This window comes from Hermetia illucens, chromosome 4 (genome assembly GCF_905115235.1).
Source record: "Hermetia illucens chromosome 4, iHerIll2.2.curated.20191125, whole genome shotgun sequence".
Classification (NCBI taxonomy): Eukaryota; Metazoa; Arthropoda; class Insecta; order Diptera; family Stratiomyidae; genus Hermetia; species Hermetia illucens.
In genome coordinates, this window is record NC_051852.1 from 8,486,094 (window position 1) to 8,509,202 (window position 23,109).

Sequence of the window (23,109 nt, forward strand, 5' to 3'; positions counted from 1 at the left end):
AATGCACTCAACTCTGCCAATAGGTGCTTGCAAACTCACATGGAAGGAAGCAGATAAATCATGATGATGGCTTTGAGCGTTTACACCGCTTTTACAACTACATCAGATGAGAAAGTATTGGTGGCGACTGGCATGATTCCAACCGACATTCTAGCGAAAGAAATTAGCGTGTGTGTGGCAAGGTCAGAATCGTATTATCTCTGGCAACTCATATGGGACGAGTCTTTAAAGGATCGGTGGACACATAGGCTTGTTCCCAATATTAGATTATGGCTTGACTTCAAAAGTGAAGAGATCAACTACCATTATCAACTGCATTGCTTTGGGCTAGATGACTCATTGAAGTGTCCTGAAAAAAGTGGCGTACCGGAGGATCAAGAGTATGTAATATTTGAATGCCTAATGTTCACGACGGAGAGAGCAAATCTGAACCAAACGCTGGGGAGGCTCCAGAGCCTAGAGACTATAGCTGCGACCATGCTGCGGTCGAAAGAAAACTGCTTACGGTTTTTTCCTCAATTGCAAAAATAGAGGATGAACTGCTAAGGAAGTATAGAGGAGGAAAACTCGAAGGACCAAAAGCACGAGTGCCTAAAGGCAAACCGACCAAGAAGTAATACCTAAATGGTGGTCCCACGGGGTTGGGACTGGAAAGACGGGGGGTGGTTTTTAGTGAATGTGAATCCCCCACACATCCGCCCTAGCTCAGATGCTTCGAAGGCTCAGCGTGAGCAATCATCGGTAGTGATTGCTGCAAGGTCAGCGTACGTTGCTGACTGATCCAGTATCACAATAAACAACAGCAACCTTGCCCATGTGCTAACGTACAACATGCACATGTGCTAATGTGCAAAATGCAAGCGATTCCGTGTTCCGGCTTGCTACTGAGCGATGTCGTCACCAGCACCATAACATATGGGAATATTCTGGCGACATCGGCCAACGGTTGACTGTTGTGTGTGCAGGTTTTGTTTGATTGGACTTTTTCAAACAAACTTAAGTTCCGGGTTGCTGCTAATGGACTTTCCGTATTTAAACAGCAGCAACGCGGAAACGTATGGAAGTCAGGTGTGTTGGAGTGGAGCCGTGGTTGGAGTTATACATGTGGAAGTCTAGTCGTGGGGAAGTCAAACGCGTTGAATTCGAATTGGAGCTCTCTTGGAGCGGAGATTTTTTGGTTACTTAAATTTGGAACAATAGCTAGGATAGGTAGAAAGTTAGTGATAAATTAAATAAAGTATTCAAGAAACCCGAAAAGAGTGTTTGTGTCTTTGTTGGAGTCGCTGGAACTTCAGAAATAATTTGGTAAGACCCTAACTTAGTTCTTTCCACAGCCTCACTTGACAGCGAGGGATAAAGGAAGCAGGACTCCATCGCTCCCAAGGGATAAGCGCGCCAAGTTGGATACTTGACTGGACTTGGGTGCGAACCACACTCTATTAGGAGACTTCCCAAACAACGGTGGAAGAATGAACAGTAGGAAGAGTATTAAATAAAATACTTTTGATTTTTTTTATATTTTTTTCTGACATTATTTGTAACAAATGGTAGCAACGTGAATTAAATTAAGATAATAAAGCGGTTGTTATTATTTATTATTTATAGCCCTTTTCACCCAGAATTAGTAGCAAATATTTAATATAATAAAGTTCCAATTCTGCTGCAAACGACAGAGGAAATGCCAAAATTTGGAGGTATTTCTCCTCTTATTTATGAATTAATTTCTTAATACATAAAACAACCCTAAAATATTATTATCTATTATCAATAAATTCTTAGGTATTAAACATCATATTAATTTTATAAAAATACGAGGGTAGACCAAATATAAAATCGAATTTGACTGGGTTTCAAAGGGGTTTGGGATAAAGAACTTATCAGAAAGGTGAGTAAAGGAGGAGAGGAAGTGGGAAGTAGGGTAAACACCTGTCAAGGAGTAGGGGTTTCTGTCAATTCCAATCAGCATCTGCAGGTTTGCCAAAGTTCGTTTTCTGTATACTAAACTGAAGGAAATAGTTTTTCGTATGTACACCCCAGACTAAGTAGGCTAAAAGGAGGACCAAAGAGGAGTTAGTGCGTTATCAAAGCGAAATTTTGTTTTTCAGCAGAATAGGTCCTTAATGCTCTGGGGAACACAGTTTCAGTACAGATCCAGGTGTAGAAGACTTCACACTCCCTTGGCCTCTTTCTCGTCCCTTTAGTTTATTATGATGGAATCAAAAAAATACGCAAGCCTTGGGAAAATACATTTTGAAATATGGAGATAATACGGAAATTTTGGTTTATTTTTGGTCTTCCCTCGCATGCATTCCTGAAGTACTCTATTTTTATTCTAGAGGATCTTTCACTAGTTCACATGGAATTCCGCCTTCAGCTTGTATTATTAAAGCTCGGCCAAGTTTTAATTTCAAGGAGGTTTTACTTGTTGGTTTCACGAAGTGATTTCGTAATACATTTATCAATCCAACTTTAGCTTGTATCAATCCGAAACGTTCACCAATGCAGTTATGGGGTCCAGCTCCAAAGGGCATATAGGAATATGGAACAATCTTGTCCTTATTGGCGGCTGAAAATCTTTCCGGGTCGAATTTATCCGGGTCGGGGAAGTACTGAAATTAGAAAAAGAAGTAGCTGATCAGTAGGAGAATTGTTTGTCAACTCATTTCATTGATGTTTGTAGTATTGAAATTAAAAGTTACAACAATTACCATATTGAAAAGGATTATCACTATTAATTACTCAATACTCATAAAAATATAATTAGCGCATTCCAATCCAGTCCTTGAAGCGTATTAGAGCACTTCATTGAAAACCATAAGGATACACTACAGTATACTGTGGTCAGTATTGCGTTGGCTCGTGATAATTAGCCTGAATTACTCGCAAGTACGAAGTCAGTCCTTGGCTACAACAATATTTTAAAATGGTTTCCATGCTTCTTTTATTTCTGAATTTTCCCAGTTATTTTTAGTTACCTTATGCGCAATGTTCCTGTCTAGTAGTTCCAAAATTAAATTTTTCTCTTATGAAATTCGTAATGGAACGATCACATGTAATATCACTTAGAACGTGCCGAACAGATACCTTGACTTCTGAGAATCCCTTCTCAATAACATGGTGGTGAAAACGTTAAATTTAGTCCTGCATGTTGTAACGGCATAATGGGATTGGCGATAGCCCAACTACACACCTAAGTGGCCGGAGATGACCAAGATGGGAGAGCTTTCGCAAAAACCTAAAAATATGGCGAAATTGACTGTGAAGGTCCACTCGTAAATATTGAAGCTCCTTCGAAGTGTTCTTTCGACACGTGTTTTCATGCCTATGTGCTACCCAGGCTCAGGAAGGTATGTCCTTTGAGCACTTTGATTCCTTACGTGTCATCATACAAAAATTCACTTTTCCTTTTAATCGATGCGTAAGTTCGCACTGGAACCTGAAAATTTCATAAACGGGGGAGCTCGCTTGGTCTTACTGACAGATCAACACGTGAGCTAAAATTGAAAGTTGAACATAAAAAAATAAAGGATCGACTGCGCGTGATGTCGTAAAACTCCGGACCTAAAGACGCGATTGAAAGGAATGATCCACGATCGATCGCATTCTCAATTGATGCCTCAGATGTATGGTAAGCGGCAGCCTTCGAGATTCCTTCCCTTGTTTGGCATCCACCAACATGATGGCCTCAAGGAGTAGCTATAGTAATTTCTGTCAGTAAGGACATAATCGGAGCAGGTCTCGAATATTTTCCCAACTTTCCACTAAGGCAACTAACATATCCAACCCTTCCACCGACGGTGCCAGAGACTCCGACGTAAAAATTAAGTCAGGGATGTTTCCTTGGCAACTTTGGGGGCGGAATTTGGGGTGGATCCGATGCTTAAAAGTACGTACTGGGTTCTCGCCGTCATCTCCAAGATCCATTTCCCTCTGGAGCCTGGCTGAGGCATGTCCCATTCAAGGGTCCTATCATCCAAGTATCCGCGGATTGCTAATCGCATTCGTATTCTGCATACTATCCATCCAATTTAGATTTTCTCGCAGTTAGGGAATTTAGTCGAATATTGCTCGAGAGCTTCCACCACAGCCATTTTTTGGCCCCGATCATTCATAGAAGTGATACCTATCCGGGCATTTCTGGACATTCCCGCTCGGCCTCTTCCACTTCGACCTTTTCTGTTAGGTAGTTGAGATCTGGGATTTTTAAAGAGCACATAGGCTTTTCCCCTTTGACCGCTTCGTAGAACGTACTCTTGCTAGTCGTCGTCGGGTCTAGTTCGACGAAGAGTCCGGCACTCTTCGTTTTCCGTATAGAAGGCATTTTTGCTCTATGGTCTTCGGGTTTCATCTCCTAGCGGATTTCACTGAGGACTTCTGCAAGTGTGTTGCCTTCAGTTGGTGGAGACCTTTTTCGATTCCTCATCTTTTCTGATATTGGTTTTCTATTGTTGTCTCCTTGTATTTAGGCAGACGGGTCTCTGGTGGCTAGCGTGTTCTTTCCTTTGGCCCTTCTTAGTCTTCTTGGGCCCTGGAAACTACTTGGAAAAAGTCTCTTTCAGGCATGTCTTCCTCTATCCGCTTTTTCCCCGGGTGACAGTGAGACGTTCGTCTCCATGTAAATTGATCCAATACTAAAAGGAAGCACTACAATCTGCTTCCTTTATGAGTGAGTTGTCAGGAGTTTGTGTAACTTTATAGCTGCGACTTTGCAGCCAAAGAGGAGGATATCCATAGAGGAGGATAGCGATAGATTCAATACATTACATTCATTCCGAACTACGCCGTTGTTTGGGGTGGAGATTTGTTTCTTTTTATAGATAAGTACTCTCCACCTGATTACGACAAAGAGAATAATCTTCTATTTGTTCCTTTTCATTGATGGCTTTAACTCGGTAGAAAGAACATTGGAATTATCTCCTCTGTTGTTGTCAAAAATGGGGTAGGGGAAGCGTCTGGATAAGTAGCTTATCGTTGAGCCTCTATGGGGTCTTCATTGTACTAGTTGTAATAAAAAAATTAGAAGAGGGACGAAGACGGCTACGGTTTCGTACCATTGTTGTGTTTAACGAGTTGTAAAAGGGAGCGTACAACGCTTGCGAGCCGCTTCGGTCACGCTGCTCTCAGGGCAGAGGTGAGGAAGCGTCTGATGAGTTGCCTCTACCCTGGTACGAAACCGTGGCCGTCTTCGTCCCTCTTTTCATTTTTGAACTTTGGGTGTTAACCCTAAAAAAGGAGTTCGTGGACCATAAAGAGTGGAAACAAGTTGCTCTCCATTTGGTCCGGTCCGACATCAAGTAGGTGCGGACTTAGGACTCCTCAATCCCTAAAAAAACTAATTCGTGCCAGCAGAGTTCTTTGTCTTGATTCATTACAAGGTGAAGTTCTCTCAGGGGGTTTCTATAATGCACTAACTCAACATTTATTTCGCCATGGGATTTCATGCTCAACGGAATTTGCCGAAGTCTATGGTAGTTCTCACGTAAGCGGCAACCACGGTCATAGAGAGAAACTTCGGGCGGGAATGAAAATTATGTTGGCTAAAGTGCCTATCCCCAAGCCTTTTGAGAAAACCTCAGATTGGGGGGATGCCAGCGTGGTCATCATTGACCATAAGTGTTTGGCAACAGCTTTTCTATAGGTGTCTGATCTCATGAAAATTTTCCACAAATTTGCCTACGTTAATTTTCCCAGTACTTCAGATTGCCGGAATGATGGGAGTAATTCCAAGTTGTAACTGAAGGTTACTGGTTATGCTACTAGGAATTTTCGCCGCTATGTGATTGCCACTAAAAATTCTGCTGCAAAGATTCAGGCCAAGTGAGGCGCAGGTCAGATCGTGAAAGTTTCGTAACGTTACGATAGTTTGGGACCCTCACTTGAGCGTTCATTCTTTTGAATTTCTCCTAATAAGGATCGGTAGGCCAGTACTTTAAATTTCATTTTCTAAAGCCCGAAGTCACTAAAGTCTAAACTTAACAAAGTTCTGTTATTTCGATATTGACCACGTCTGGATAACCTTGTTTCATCGCCTGTTACAAATTTTACGGTTTGTTATCTCAAGAATAGAAGTGGACTAGAGATCTGATATCACAATCTGATGAGAAACCGAGGAAAAGATTTGATTTTTCCCAGGTCCGGAATTTTCTTGGGAGACCAAAATGAAGAATTTATTAAAATAAAGGATTATCCTCGAGTCGGATTTTCTCCCTACGGCCCTGGCTAAGAGCAAAAGGCGAAGATGCGAATTCGCTGCCTTGAAAGAGCAATTCAATTTCAAGGAACTTGGGGAAGAATCAGTTGTGAGTTTGAAAAAAAGGCTATTGTGGCACTCAAATGGTCACCGTGACTATCGGTGCTAGCAGCCGTAGAGTAACAAATGTATGGGTAGTCTGCCGTCTAAGAGAACAGACCTCATTAAAGAGGTGCTTCAAATGCTTGATATGTGGATAGAAAGGTGTGTACCAGCAGAATTGATGGGTATCATCAATGCGGAAAGTCTTGGGGGTTACCAAGTTGTGTATTAGGGACCCCAAACTCATTTTGCATGATGGTAAGGATGAAGAGGAACATATTGCTGGAAGAGCCGAAATTTAGAAAAGGATTAATTAAAATGAGAATAACATCCTAGACGAAGTACCTCAGGAAATCTGGACATTCCCCACAGACTATCTCATTCATAAGGTGAGCTTCACGAGACACTTTGCTGTGTATTCTTCGGACGGATCAAAGATGGTCTGTGGAGTCGGTGCGGGGTTTTTTTTCGAATATACGCCAGTGTACTCCAAGCGAAAGTACTGGCGATATTGGAAGCCTGTCAGTGGCTGGGGCATGACCCGAGCCCGAAAAGCGGGCTGACGGATTGGCCAGACGGGGTTCGGCTCTTGGCAGTTCTTCGACGGGTACAATCTGTGTCCCGCTGGCGACAGTCAAGGGCAGAATTCACTCGCACTACTTAGCAGCCGCGGATCTCAGATGGCGAAGCCTCACCACCTTTGCAAAGTCAAGGGGGATTTGGCCCGCTTAAAACAAAACTCTATCACGAGAGCTTCTGTGCCGGACGCGTACAAATGCATACACAATTATGGCGGTCTGCACGCCAGATTTGGCATAACCTACAATTCGTATTGCCGAAGCTACGAAGAAGAGGGGGAAACCATCCGGCACTTTCTTTGCGATTGCCCAGCTCTAGCTCGAGTCAGGCTACGTATACTAAATACACCATTCTTTGGGGACTTCAGAGAGATGCAATGAGAGTCTCACACTGTCTGAATATGAGGACATGCTCGACAACATTTTCCCCCGACGCAAGAAGCGAAAGTCTACAGGAGATAGCAAATGCCTTGCATAAGCAAACATTCTTGGAGGTAGCTAGGCCAGCCTCTACTGTCAATGCCGATCCCCGCAGTCAACAGAGATAAGATGCTGGAAAACTAAATTAGAATAGGGGACAGCAGCTCCCGGGCCTAAATTGTGGCGGCAAAACTTGGTCCTGTTGCCTAAGGTTAGTAAACGTTCAGGTGAGCCATCCTACTAGACGCCCCCCCTTGAACATGTAATATACAAGAACGACTCTCAGATTGGCAGTATGATCTGGCCCTTGGCGATGATTGCCACTTCCACCCATTTTGCTGCTATCAACCATAGCCACCATTATAAAGAAGAAGGCTCAGGTGTCACACTGACGATGGGCACAAGGAATACGGTGTCTCTACGGGGGTCCTATAGGGTTCCGTACTAAGCCTAGTGTTGTGAAGTTTACGTTTTTGTCATTTCACTATAATTCATCGTACTTGATACTATGCAGCCCAACATGACCTCGGAATCGTCAACAAGTTCGTCCAAAGTGCAGTCAATCGTTCATTGGTATATCTTTCTGTAATTTTAAAATAAAATTTCAATGATTACCTCAGGATCACGATGAATTCCATAAACTGGAATATAAACAGGCATTCCATTCGGCACGGTAAAATTGACTTCAGGTTCCAAAGAATAGCCATTTCGTGATGTACATTCTCTATCCAAAAACGGTAGTGGGGGATATAATCTCAGAACTTCCATTATGACCATATTCAAGTATTCCATATTTAATACAGCATCGTATGTCAATTGTCCATTGTTTTCCTTCAGAACTTTCCTTATTTCTTCCCTTAAACGATTCTGACATTCCATATCTTTGCAGAGTTCATAGAGACTGAAGGACATTGTCGATGAAGCTGTTTCATACCCTGCTGTAAAGAAAACAGCCGCTTGTGCTACGAGGATATCACCCATAAGTTTTGGATCATCTTTTATTGGAGATTTCTTCAAACTAAGAAGAATGTCGATGAGGTCGTTTCGGGTGATGCCAGTTTTTTCACGAATATCTAAAGCTGAATATATCGCTGATTTGAGGAACTTTTCATTTTCGTCGGAGAAAAACTGAAAGAAAGAAAATTGAATTAGTTAAAATCTAGTATAATACCGGTTTAATTGTTTGAATCATGCATTCTGTAAGGGACATGGATTACTCAAGTTGGTGGAATACCATCTGCAAGTTAGCTTCCATTAGTCCCGAAGGCAGAGTTGCACTTTAATGTGGAAGGTTGTGACCAATGACAGTGCAAACCTGTCTGCACCTAAGTAGGTAAATTGTGCTTGTATGCCTCAATGCTAGCTAGTGCGACAAAGTGGGCAGCATCCTTGGTAACATCATTTTAATAAAATTTCGCAAGGGTATGCGCCTAGGAAGCATAGCAATGAGCGCCTCATGGCGTTGGAGGTTGAGGGAGTGTCAGAAGAAAATAAGTTCTTCCTGGACATTTCACAATAAAACTAATGAAATGGGGAAAGAAGTGGTAAGCTTTGCTAATAATAAGGTATACATAATAATCCCAGGCGCGTCCGAGTGTCAAACGATTTTTTTATAGTTTACATTTGTCAACCCCGTTTTACTTCAGGGAAATACGGAATTAACCTGGCAAGTCACGATTCTGTCCTCTTTAAAAATCTCATTGACTTTCCTCCACGTTCCGAACTCCCACAATCAGCTGACCCTCGAACATGCGCGCATCGGTCGAGGATCCTCCCATCGACCAATTGTATTTACCACCAGTAATTATCAACAAAAACGGTAATAAGTGTTATGATAAAAGCAGCTACAGCCAACAAAAAAATTGAGAGGAAAAGTTTGCTTTTTAATTCAAAACAAACAAATTGAGATAAGCCATTGTTTTTTTTATACAGGTTAGTGGGAGGTTATCAAATGGGGAGTACTTTATTTAAATATTTTAATTAATTTAGTACTCGTAGTATTATTTTTACATTGAAAACTAATTTTGTGCTTATTACAAAGTCTACATATTGGGTCTTCGTTATAGATCCCCATTGTATGCCTATGTTTTTGTAGAGGACAGTGACCGGTTATTAAACCTACCAGTGCCTTGTTTCTCTATTTACTCAGTTCCAAGGTATCGGTATCTTTGACCCCCACTATCCATTTCAATGTTATCTCATTTCTGGCAACCTGGTTGTTGAGACTTTGCTGACATTTCCATAACAGCGTGTCCCTGGCTGAAGTGGTGCAATCCCTTTTCATGCCGCTTGACTGTCAAAGAGAATACGGATTTTAACACGGTCATTTCTTTTTGACACCCAGGTTTATTGTATCCATCTTTATCTGAAAAGCAGTGGTATGTTGAAATAAGGGTTATAGCATCCTAGAATGTTCAGTTTTTCAATCGACTGACACTAGACTGTTGGGTCAGGGGTTAGGATGCCAAGCTAATCTTTCTTTATATTTTGTCACTTGGCATGAGATCTTCTAACTCCGCCATGCTATTAACATAGTACGCTGGTCCCAAGCCCAAGTAAAGGATGAAGATTTGAGGCAACGTACATTGCACTATCCTCAGAAAAACAAAAATAGGGAACATAGCTCCCTGAGGCTAACCTATCTCTCTCTGAGGATGAGCTGTCTCTCCTCTGGGACGGTGCGTGCTTTTTCAGGGGCCAAGCCTCTCGTCTACCAAGACCGTTAGTGAGTGGTGATAGCCACACCCTGTACGAGGTAACCCTACTATTAACAAAACGCTACGGATCTAGACTGGGGAGTCGAAAAACACCTCCCCCAATCCAGGGTGTCATACGAACCGTGCCCATTGAATAGATTGCAGTGGGGGGTAACTGACTGTATTCGAACAGAGCCTCACTGATACCTGGTCGCCTCAGTGAGTAAGGTAGACCTTACCGTGCTACGGGGGGCTATGGCACGGTGGACTTCCTAACCCCCCAAATGAGTACAAAAAAAGAAAAGAAAACGAAAACCAAACAAGCGGGGCCTCGTACCGCACAAAAACTTGCTAATCAGGAGGAGGCACATCTCCGAATTACTGAGAGCCAGGTGATTACACCCAACAAGGGAGAATTTGGGACGACAAGCAGTGGATCCAAGGTTAACATTGGTATACTGCGTGGACAACAGCCAACGAACACCACTGCTCAAAGAGCAGGGACCGTAAAAGCACGTCTGAGATAAATATAGCAGACGTCAGGAAGGAGACATGTCTCAGTGGCGCCGGTGTTAAATGGTACCTGCGCTATCTGAAGGGAGGCCTGAAACCAGAAGATGCCCTTAAGAAGGCTCAGGACAGACTTAACCCATCTCTACCGGAGCCGAGAAAGCGGGGAGCTGCAGAGATCAGCCCGAAGGGAATGCTCCCAAAAAATCCAAACCTGAACACAAGAGGGGAGAAAACCCGGGCAGGTCAGGAGTAAAGGTAGGACCCAGGAAGCCCGCCATTAGCTATGCTAGTGCGGTCAACGGCATTCGACTGGCCATACTGCCAAAAATGTTTAATAATAATAATAATAATCGTTGGCGCAACAATCCATATTGGATCAGGGCCTTGAAGTGTGTTAGAGCACTTCATTCAAGACCGTAACGGTACACTACAGTAGACTGTAGGAGGCAATGTGGTCAGCATTGCGCTACTCAGGTACTCATTCACAGCTGAGTCGACTGGTATCGGACGTCAAATCACGATACAAATCCCACTGCCACCAACGAGATTTGAACCGCGATCTTCCGTACAATAGCCTTGTGCTCTAACCACTCAGCTATCCGGACAAAATGTTTCCAACCAAGCCAATACTCACTCATGAGGAGCAGGAAACCATTGAGGACCTTGTCGTCAGGCAGATGATCAAGGGTTGGACTTCGAAACTGGTGTTCACCGGGATACGCTTTCGACCAGGCCTTATACTGGTGGACTGCGCGACACCGCAGAATGGGTTAGAACCATAGTTCCTAGATTGCCAGGCTGGGAAGGGGTGGAACTGTCAACATGTGCTGGGGATGATATACCAGCCCACATGGTGACAGTTTTTCTGTCAAAAGCCGCGACAATAGAAACGGAAGACCTTATGGGCCGCCTAATCGCTCAAAATGAAGATCTCCATACCCGACTATGGAGAGTCTTCAGAAGCAAGGTGGAGGGCAAGGGTAAACTCCTCACGATCGGGGCAGATGACCGATCCCTGGAGGCAATTAAACTATCAACTATCAACTACCGATTTGGCAACATATCCGTGCATGTGCGCAGGGAAAAGCTGAGAAAAGATACCTCGGAGGAGACACCGAATGAAAAATATACCGAGGTCCCCGAAGAAGTCTCGAAAGACATAGAGGTGGAAACGACTGGATCAACCGGGGAAGTAGACCGGCTGCCCAGTGAAGAGCAGAAGCTGGACGATCTAGACTTAGGACTCCTAGGGCTCAGGGTGGACAGCGATGCGCAGGAAAGCGCCATGTCGGAGGAGGAAGGTGACACTCCGACAGTGGAGAAGAGCTCCAAAGAATAACGGAGCCAATGGCCAGCACTAACATAGCCCAGAAAAACCTCTACCATGCGAAAGCTGCATCTGCAGTAATTGCAAGGGCAAGTTCCAAGGAGAACATTGGAATAGTACTGGCTCAGGAGCCCTGGGTGTACCGGGGGCAGATTCGCGGTCTGCAAGGAGGAAGCATGTAGGTAATTTGGGACTCCTCTTGTGAAAAACCAAGAGGTTGCATAATTCTTAAACATAATTTAAAATACATATGTCTTTCAGAGTTCTTAACGGGGGACCTTGTGGCTATCCAAGCTTCATTGGAAGCCAGGAGGAGCACTCGAGAGGCAGTTGTGGGATCGGGATACTTCCCAGGAGACGAAATCCGGGCTCCACCGGAAAAAGTCGCAAAACTGACGAAGTATTGCGAGAAGAGGGGGTTACCACTTCTTCTCGGCTGCGATGCCAACGCCCACCACGAAGACTGGGGAAGCAGCGATACCAATCGTAGAGGTGAGTACCTTCTTGAATTTATTCTTAGCAATAAGTTAGAAATATATAACGTAGGGAACACTGCAACATTTGTGACCAGCACCTGACAGGAGGTAACTAGATATAACTCTAGGAAATACCCTAATGAACGGAATGGAACGGAACGGAGGGTGTCGGATGAACCCTCTATGTCTGATCACAGGATAATCAGATTCGACATTGAGGGTAACTCCTAAATAGAAAGAATAATAAGGAATCCCAGGAGAACGGATTGGGAATGCTACGCAACGCACTTGAGCAACAACATTGCCCACCTTCAAGGGGGCGGTGACATCAGGAGCGAACTGGAACTAGAAATAGTGGTGGAAAACCTCAACACAGTCGTCATTGATGCATATGAGGCCAGCTGTCCGGCTAAGACAGTTAAGTCATCAAGGAATGTACCATGGTGGAACAGGAACCTGGCCAGAATGAGAACAGAAAACTCTCCAACCGAGAACCAACCAGAGGTACAAAAATCCACTGACTGCGTCTAGCAACGTGATCAGGGAAGCGAAACGGACAACTTCAGGGAATTCTGTGAAGGGATCGAACAGATCACACAAGCAACCAGGCTGTACAAGGCTGTAGCCAAAGACGGGGCAATATCCTCTGTCTGTTTGAAGAAGGAAGATGGGACATTTACCGAGAATGAGGAGGACAGGGTACACCTGCTTCTCAAAATTCATCTCCCGGGGTCCTACCCCACGGTGGCAGGCGACAACATTCTGCCTGACACCCACACAACGAATAAAATGGGAACGAAGGAGAGCTGGAAACTAGCAAGAGAGGTATGCTCAGAAGCTAGGCTAAGATGGGCAGTGGGAACTTTTAAACCACCGAAATGTCCCGGAGTAGATGGCATTTTCCCAGCACTAATCCAGAGAGGCCTAGGAATCATCTTAGAGTCTCTTCTGAGGGTGGTAAGGGGGAGCATAGCACTGGGATACATACTAAGGGCATGGAGACGGGCAAAAGTGGTCTTTTTTCCGAAAGCGGGTAAAAAGGATCCTTTTCACCCTAAATCATTCAGACCAATTTGCCGAACACTGTTTGTACTCAAAACGGTGGTATCGGAAATCGAGCGCACCCTCTTGCCATCACTCGCTGCAGTCAACAGAGACTTCAATCCCTTCTACTGCCACGATCCCATAATCAGCCAGATCTTTTGATTTCCCCCAGATAAAAGAGCATACGTACCATAGCTTTGTTAGTAATAGTGACGTCTTTTTCAAACTTTCCAGTTTTATCGTCTATACGACGTCATTTATTCTTATGCAAATTTTAGTACTTCTAGGATGAATTTAAGGAGGATTTTTTGCTAAATTTTAACATATGACCATATTGGGATAAAAAAATATACACTTCACATGTTTTTCCACAAAACCTTATTGAAAAGTAGAAAAGTTGTCCTTGTAAATGGCACTAGGTAATTCCATCCCACTATTGAAGATCAAAGAGGGAGATTATGATTACTTACCCTACTTCTGATCATTTTCGCCACCACAGGGTTGAAAAATATGAGGTTCACATTAAAAGATTTCCATCTTGTAAAACCGAAGATTTTTCGTCCATTAGAGCGGAATTCTCCATTTGGATTTTTAAGGCTGTTCGCTTGTATTCCATAGGCCACACTCGCTATCACGTCCGTGGTGTATAAAGCACACATTTCCTTCATCTCCAAGGAAAGCTGGTTTGTTTTTGGGTCTGGTTTTAGGCTACACAGATGAGCATCTAACTGATTTCCGATCTATTTGGAAATGATTAGAAAATACATAAAAAGATTTAAATAAGGCACCCAAGGCACGGTTGGTAGCTGACCTACCTCACTAACTAGTCCAAACATTTGCTTCAGTTTGCCGCTGGTGAAGACCGGGGTGATACTGGTTCTTACTTCCTTCCACTCCGGATTTTTCACAAAGAACATGTTATAGTAACCCAATATGTCAGCATGAGGGTCGACTGTTGAGAATCTTTCGTAGGAAATGTGATAAAAATTCACTTTGTCGTTTCAATGTGATAAAAACTCACCTGTTGGCAAAATGGTTGAAATCTTTTATTAAGATCCGCTTTATCAGGTTCAAATCCCTGATAATTAATGCTGGAGTGTAGAAGAGGAATATACCAAAGACTGGCTGGGCTCTTGCAACGACGTGGTTGTAAAAATTACGCATGATGTCAGCCGGGCTTTCCTCCAGCAACAAAATTTCTTTCATATTTCCAATCAAAAATGTGGGCGGTATGAATGGTATACCGCATCGTTGCCAATATTTGAAAGCATATTTGGAGATGTAGTACACCAGTAAAATGATAGATAGAACAAGTATCATAAATTCCGCCCCAAGCGCCATAGTGTTCTGTAAATATGGAAGGAAAAATGTTATACTAAGAATAAGAATTCACCCCATTTGTTTTGATAGTGCGAGGATTATAATCTGATTTACTTACATCGTGGTGATATGAGAACTGACCACTGTCTGAGAACCAACAAAATAAAATTTATAAAAGTACCCAGTACATATAGTGATCTAAGATAATCAGATTTACCAGTCAATTAAAAGTATCTATAATATTGTATAAATCTTGTCGTTGCAAAGCTGATATGTTATTAGGAAAGTTTTTATTGTTTGCTACAATTTGCCTTTAATTATATAATCCATTCATGGATTCAAATTAAATGCGATTCCCGGTTTACGTCTAGACATTGTTAACTGCTTGATGTGGGGGTATGTACTCTTATAAATAATTAATGTATCGTTGTAATGATGAATTGACAAAAGTCCAGGTATTTATTGTCGCAAATTTTTCCATCGCTTATATTGAATACTTTATTGATATTTCGAATAAAAATGTATCTCCAATTCACATTCAATTTTTCAAAAGAAGCTTGAGCTCAGGCTGTGACTGGTTTCTTCCATTGCTAGACTAGACTAGACTAGGTTAGTGGTGGGATCACATTTAAACGACTCTAGGAGAAAGTTGAAAGTTGAAGGCGTCAAACAGTGCACGCAGGATAGACTGACGCGGAATATAACTCCCTGAGGCCAACCTATCTCTCGCTGAGGGTGAGCTGTCTCTCCTCTGGGGCGATGTGTGGCTTTTCAGGGGCCAAGCCTCTCGTCTACCAAGACCCTTAGTGAGTGGTGATACCCACACCCTGTACGAGGTGACCCTGCTATTAACAAAACGCTACGGATCTAGACTGGGGAGTCGAAAAACACCTCCCCCAATCCAGGGTGTCATGCGAACCGTGCCCATTGGATAGTTTGCAGTCGGGGGTAACTGACTGTATTCGAATGGAGTCTCACTGATACCTGGTCGCCTCAGTGAGTAAGTTAGATCTAACTGTGCTACGGGGGGCTATGACACGGCAAACCTCCTAACCCCACACTCGTGGGAATTAAATGGCTACCAGCAATAAAAATAAAAAACTACAACCAATAAAGCAGAACCCCGTATCGCACACAAACTGGTTAACCAGGCGGTGACATATCTCCGAAATACTGAGAGCCAGGTGATTACACCCAAGAAGAGAGAATTTGGGACCTCAAGCAATGGATCTAAAGTCAATAATGGTACATTGTGAGGACAACAACCAACAAACAGAACTGCTCAAAAAGCAGGGAGAATCAACAGCACGTCTGAGATAAATATATCGGACGTTAGGAAGGAGATAGGTCTCAGTGACGCAGGTGCTAAATGGTACCTGCGCTATCTGAAGGAAAGTCTGAAACCAGAAGATGCCGTTAGGAAGGCTCAGGATAGATCTAAGTCATCTATACCAGAGCCGCGACAGCGGGGAGGAGCAGAGATTAGCCCGCATGAAGGGAATGCTCCCAAAAAATCTAAATCTGAACCCAAGGGGAGAGTAAACCCGGGCAGGTCAGGGGTGAAGGCAGAACTCAAGAAGCTTTCGACCAGGTCATATACCAGTAGAGTGGATTAGGACCATAGTTCCTAAATTGCCAGGCTGGGAAGGAGCAGAACTGTCAACACGTGCTGGGGATTATATACCAGGAATACCCATGGAGACAGTTTTTCTTCTGAAAGCCGCAACATTAGAGACAGAATATCTCACGGACCTTCTAATCGCACAGAATAAAGATCTCCAAACGCGATTATGGAGAGTTTTCAGAAGCAAGGTGGAGGGCAAGGGTAGACTCCTCACGATCGGGGTAGATGACCGATCCCTGGAGGCAATCAAACGTCGGTGTTGCCACATCAACTATCGATTTGGCAACATCCATCCCTCGAAGGAGACACCGGGTAAAAAGCATTCAGAGGTCCCCGAGGAAGTCTCGAAAGCCATAGAGGCGGAAAGGACTGGATCAACCAGGGAAGTAGACTCGCTGCCCAGTGAAGAGCAGAAGCTGGGCGACTTAGGATTTCTAGGGCTCAGGGTGGACAGCGACGCGCTAGAAAACGCAATGTCGGAGGAGGAAGGCGATACTCCGACAGTGGAGAAGAGCTCCAAACAATAACGGAGCCAATGGCCAGCACTAAGATAGCCCAGATAAACCTCCACCATGCGAAAGCCGCATCTGCATCTTTTTAATGAAGCCTGGTCTCGTAGGCGGCAGACAACCAATTTGTCTGTTTGTCTAGCACACCCGATTTATTCGGAAACCGCTCACGCGTTACTAGCGCAGTTCGCTGCGGAAATCAAAGCTTATTTAGTACTCATCAGTGAGCAGTACCCAAACAAGGACCCAGTTTCGTGGCATCTTGACATATCAGATACCGTTATCATATGGGTTCGGAATGGCATCGTCCTTAAGGTTCTAGCCCAAGGCTTTGCCTGGATTCGATGTTCAGGGATAACGTTTTTCAGTGTCTATTTAACACCGAATGACACGATGCCGGACTTTCAACGCAGGCTTGATGTTCTGGAGGACACACAGATAGGCGGATCCTGGTGGGGGTGACTTCAATGCCAGGCCACTTAAATGGGGCATGCCTCACTCAGAATCCAGAGGCAAACGAATTCTCGAAATGGCGGCAAGAACAGGATTGCTGTTTTAAACACCGGATCCACCCCTAAGTTGCGGCGCACTGGTGTCGCTGGTGGATGGGTGGCGAGGTCTGGATGACTTTTCGGCAAGCGACTATCAATACATTACCTTTGAAATGGTGGACATAGACTCTCGGTGTTCGCCACCCCGGGGCTCTCTCTGTGCATAGAACGTTGCAAAACTGAACACCGGGAGGTTTATCGAAATTCTTGCAACAGGTGGGGCTGCGCTGGAGAGTATTCCTGCAGGTGGTGGCGCGGCAACTGACACTGTTGTAAATTCAGTTATGAACATGACAACGATGGCCTGCGGAGCCTCCATGGCCAGGAGGGCACTGAGATGTACCAAACCTTCTTCGTATTAGCGGACGGTGCAAATTACAGAGCTCCGGAAGGAGTGTCACAGGCTCCGCCGCTTAGCACAAGGTCTAATCGAGCGGGAGGAGGCATGTACCATACTGACAGAGTACAAATCAGCCAAAAGGAAACTCCACAGCGCAATAAACAGGAGCTGATGCAGAGCAGAGGTATACTGACTGGTATTCCAACACCGGCCAGACCTACTGCTCGGCGTATTCAACGCTTGCCTAAAAGGGGGCATTTTCCCTGTTCGTTGGAAGGTGACGAGTCTTGTGTTGATTAGCAAAGGGAAAGGCGACCTTGAGTTGCCGTCTTCATACCGCCCACTTTGTATGCTTGACACTGTTGGAAAAGTGCTCGAAAAGCTCATCAGAAGTAAACTCGCTGAAGCGGTATGCGCTGCTGGAGACTTAACTCCACGGCAGTTCGGTTTTAGAACAGCGAGATCCACAGTGAATGTCGTTCGACGAGTGGAGGCACATAGCCGCCGAACTCGACTGATAGTGCTCCTCGTAACGCTTGACGACAAAAACGCCTTTAATTCCGTAAGATTCAAAAACATTCTAGACACACTAGACAATAATTTCCACTTGCCGAACTATCTCTTATGGATATTGAGGGACTATGTGAGGAACTGCTCTCTGCTCAGAGGAAGATGGAGGACGTCGGGCGTAGCACAGGGATCCATCCTAGGGCCGGATCTCTGGAACGCTACCTATGACAGTCTAACTCTTAAACTGCACATGCCAGAAGAGTCGCGTCTGGCCGGTTATGCAGATCATGTCCCGGCGCTTGCTGAACGCAGTGTTAAACAGGTGCAAAGCAAATTTGGTATATTGAAGCGATGGGTAAGCGGATAGATGACTGCTCATGGTTTCAACTTTGCACTTGAAAAAAACCGAAGTACTGATCCCGAGCAAAAAGGAGAACTCCCACCCTGCGTCCCATATCGTTCGGTGAGTCGATAATCGAGTCAAAGATGAGCTTTTTTGAGCAACTCAAAGCAGCAGCGAAGAAGGCTGCAGCTGGAGTTTCGACGTTAAGTAGGCTAATGGCAAATATTGGGGGTCTTACATCTAGTAGGCGACTTCTCCTGATGAGTTCAATGCAGTCTGTCCTACTCTACGGTACAGAGGTATGGAATGATGCTCTTGGTAAGGAGGTATTTCGTAATCGCTTCGCGCAAGTACAGAGATGGGGAGTTTTGCAGGTGGCGTCTGCGTACCGTACTGTCTCTGAACCGGCCGTGGTGGCGATCGCGGGAGTGAGTCCCGTTGGCCTTCTTGCTAAGCAACGTCAACTCAAGGCAAGCGCAAAGGAGGTGATTGCTCGTGAAAAACGGCAACGCACCCTAGATGAGTGGCAACTCTCTTGGGAAAATGAAACTAAAGGCAGATGGACTGCGCGGCTCATTGGCAACTTGGCTGAATCGGAAGCATGGTGGGACTGATTATTTCCTTACCCAATTTTTGAATGGGCATGGAGGTTTTCAGTCTTACCTGCCAAAGATTGCAAGGGCACGATCTCCGGATTGTGTGTTTCGCAATGAAGTTGTGGACCACGCCCATCACATTTTTCTTTCTTGTGGAAGGGGATGGGCTTCGTCAGCAGCTCTATTTAAACACAAAGGATCTCTCTCCAGACAACATTGTCGAGGAAATGCTGAGGAGTGCTGGCAGGTGGAGTCGTGTTGCCCATTACATTCGGGGCCTTCTCATTGCTAAGAAGATAGAGCTCAACCGGTGGAGGAGCCGGATGGCAGGGGGTTCCATGAAATGATAGTCCCCTTCCTCCACTCCTCTCCCGTTGGAGAAGAATATTTCCTGATTTAAAGGCTTCGCAAGGCGGGAGAGTTCTGGGACTAGTCCGAAGTAATGTGAGAAACGGTTCCAGGCTAGCTCTTTGATGATGGGGAGGTGTTTAGTTGGTACTCCGACGGCGTACCGTTGCGGGAGTTCAACACTCTGTGCGTAAATGCATTCACCTACCTTACCCACAAAAGACTGCATGCTAAGGGGGGCTTCCCATATATGTCAAAGGGGGGGTATATTATTTTTCTCAGAATAAGGTCGTGTGGGGTATCAAATGAAAGGGCTCAGTTAGTACTTTTCGAAACTGATCTTATTTACAATACCGGCTGAAACATAGGGGAGTGAGGGCTCAAAATGTGTTTTCAGAATCTATACAACCGAACAATCTGAAAAAAATCATAGTGTTGTAGCTGTACGAAGTCTGAACTCAAAATACATACCATTCGATATCTATCCAAATAAAGTTAATAATAGCGTATTACTATATCTTAGAAATTTACCTGAAAACCCCCCTTAAGTTCATCTTAGCAACACAAAATTTGGTACCGCGATAAGCAATAACGCAATACATAATTTTGTTATTTTTTTATATGAACCGCTTTCTGAATGGCTCGTTCATTGATAATAAAAAAAATTTCCACGAATAATCACCTTCAAGAGGCCTTTTTACATCGATTAGAATCAAAGCAAAGCATTTTAAGCTTTTACGAAAATATTTAAAGTTTCGTTATCACGGTTGTCTAGAATAATTTTTGCCTAACCCACTGGCTTTGTAATTCTCGAGGTCAACTGAGTTTTAAAGGAGGGGGAAGAGGGGAGGAGTGGTGAGGGAATATGCTTGAATTGAATTTGTTAATAGTTATTCACTGCACATCGCAAATGTAACGTGCAATATTTGAGGGCCTAAATCACCTGTAAACATTGTGAAGAGCCGAAAAGAAAACTTTTTGTTATAGAACGTCAAAGCTAATAAGATTGATAAGGAATAGATAAGAGATAGACAATGCTAGTTAGCTGCTTACACAATGAGACGTTAATGCGCCTCAATTAAAACTATCTCAAAAGCACTTAATATTCCAAAGCCACTTAACACCTAAAAGCCACTTATGAGTAAACTTGGGTGAAAACTTACTGATTTTTAAAATGGGTAGTTAGGGTAGGTAAGTTTTCCGTTACTTTTCTGCTTTGAATTAAATATGGATAAATATCGTTTGATAAGAAACAACGAACCGATTCTTCATGTACTTTATAGACATGCCGTAGACCGTCCACTTAACCCTCAACAAGTTAAAAAGTCACCTTGAGAGAAGTTAAATTATATCCTAAGGCTATAAAATGCTTATGAAATAGATAACTCGAGTGCAATATACTAATTACATGTACGTACGAATGCACTGCATATTATAGATAGACTAAACCAGATTTTTATGAACAGACAATTTTTTTTGATACGATACTTATACTTTATAATAATCAGTCCATGGTACCACCTATTGGCGGGTGGATTATTATAAATAAACCAACTATCCTTGAGGTTGCAAATGTAAAGATGCAGCTTGGAGAGGTTGTGCCAATGCTTTCTCTATGCTTCAGTGCAAAACGACAATTTTCTTACCTCTTTTTTCGATTGGGTTGTTTTCAATGATGTTGAGATTTTTAGATTGTTTTCACCTCACTTCACTTAAATTCTTCCACTAAATAAAATAATTTCTATTGTCTTTCTTTCAAGGAAAAACTGAAAATAATATTTAGGACGAAACACTAGACCACGAAACTATTACGTCTATCTTCCAAGCCAATTCTAGTAATTGTGCGAATTAATCACATTTCCCATTTCAAGACCTAGTTTGGAATTGGCACAAATGAGCTTTATATACAGATTCTCCTTCCAGTATTCTTAGAGATGGCATTTCAATTACTAAATGTTATCAGTGGCCTTTTTAATGTCTCATTCAAATCTGTTTATCAATCGTTTTGAAAATAATTACGCGTACATAAATAGTAGATAATGATAGGTATCTTATTTCTAAGAAGGAGGGTATATGTTTGTCCCTTCTAAAAGATCCGTTTAAATTACATTATATATTGAGCATTTATCATGTGGTTATTATATAAATATATAAATAATTAACTCCTTCTACCACAATTCGATTTATGGCCAAAATTTCGAGGGCAATAAAGAGTACTCTCCCGAATTTAACTCACAGACAATAGTTTAAGGGGGAAAACTATAGTAGTTCATTAATTTAGCTATGGCAAAATACGCTGCAAAAATTTCAAAGCGAAATTCGTGTTTCTTTAGATTTTATGAGGAAAGAACCGAGCGATTATTGGGTCCAGGCTCAGATTCAAACGCCCAGGAGGTAGTCATTTTATTCCCTTAAGTAATCTTCCAGCACTAAGTAAACATTTAGATATATGGCTTGGCATTCACCCTTTGGTAGGGTAAAGCGCATTAACGACAGCTAGGTGCCATCTTTCGCGGTTACCAGAAAAGTCCGCATACCTCCTCCACTACTCTACAATCTCATCGGCCATGTGAGAGTCGATTCCACTGCATGCTCTCCTTAATGTGTGACCTATCCACTGCCACCACCGCCTTCCGATCACCGTGCGCACGAATGTCAGACCTGTACACCGACACAGTTCTTCGTTTGAGATAGTGTTAGGCCAGGATACTCCGGTGATACGACACAGATAGATGTTCCCAAGGGCCACGCAATAGAGTTCCCAATTCCTCCTGTCACGATTCACTTCTACGACTCCGGAGTCAATCAGATCATATAACGCACCTTTGGGACTTGGCCGACGACCTGTGCAGCACCCGTGAAAAGGGAATTTATGATGCCAGCTTTTATATTATGGACATCGTGAACTTTTCAATTTTCTTGGGTTTTCTGAGAGCCTTCCAGACGAGGTACTATCCACGATATCTCGGCTCCCCGGTCGAAATTTTTGCATTTCTTGAATCTGGGTCGCCTCCCCTTTCGAATGAGGTATCGTCCGCAGAAATCTAACGATTTTGCATTTTTGGCCATTTTTCCTACCCGGGGGTCATGGAAATTTTCAATTTTCTTGAGTTTTCTGAGAGTCTTCCAGGCGATGTACTATCCATGATATCTGGGCTCCCCGGGCTCTTCTTCTTCTTCTTCTTTTTCTTCAGCCTTTGTCCCGTTCACAAGCGGGGTCGGCTCGTCGTGATCGGCTTCGCCATTTGGCTCTATCGAATGCCTGATCTGGATGCAATCTCGAGGCTTTCAAATCGCCATCCAGCGTATCAAGCCACCGTTGCTTAGGTCTGCCTTTTGGTCGTTTACCATCGACTTCGATGTTCAGACCAATTTTGGCAAGTGAATTCTCATTTGCACGAACTGCGTGACCATACCATCGAAGACGCCTCTCTCGCAACTTTTCCACGATCGGTGCAACCCCATAACGATCGCGGATATCCTCATTTCGGATGTGATCTAAACGTGTGACGCCACTAGTCCAACGTAGCATCTTCGTCTCCATTACCGCAAGACGCCGTTCATTGTCTTTTATGGTCGGCCAACACTCAGAACCATAGAGAGCGACTGGACGGACGACATT

At 43.7% G+C, this 23,109-nt stretch overlaps 1 protein-coding gene across 3 annotated transcripts; it reads right to left on the bottom strand.

The window, feature by feature from the left end:
* Positions 1–1,498: 1,498 nt before the first annotated feature.
* On the bottom strand, positions 1,499–21,344 carry LOC119654805 (probable cytochrome P450 6g2). Of its 3 annotated transcripts, none has more exons than XM_038060359.1 (7): positions 21,134–21,344; positions 14,785–14,813; positions 14,368–14,693; positions 14,162–14,309; positions 13,817–14,086; positions 7,906–8,418; positions 1,499–2,609 (listed from the first exon to the last, which is right to left on the bottom strand). In XM_038060359.1, exons 3-7 carry the CDS (start codon positions 14,685–14,687, stop codon positions 2,328–2,330), a joined length of 1,533 nt encoding a protein of 510 aa, XP_037916287.1. In that variant the 5' UTR covers positions 14,688–14,693; positions 14,785–14,813; positions 21,134–21,344; the 3' UTR covers positions 1,499–2,327. The 3 variants fall into 3 exon arrangements, with proteins under 3 accessions (XP_037916287.1, XP_037916288.1, XP_037916289.1); XM_038060360.1 differs by lacking the exon at positions 21,134–21,344 and adding an exon at positions 14,884–14,904; XM_038060361.1 differs by lacking the exon at positions 14,785–14,813.
* Between the last annotated feature and the right edge of the window lie 1,765 nt (positions 21,345–23,109).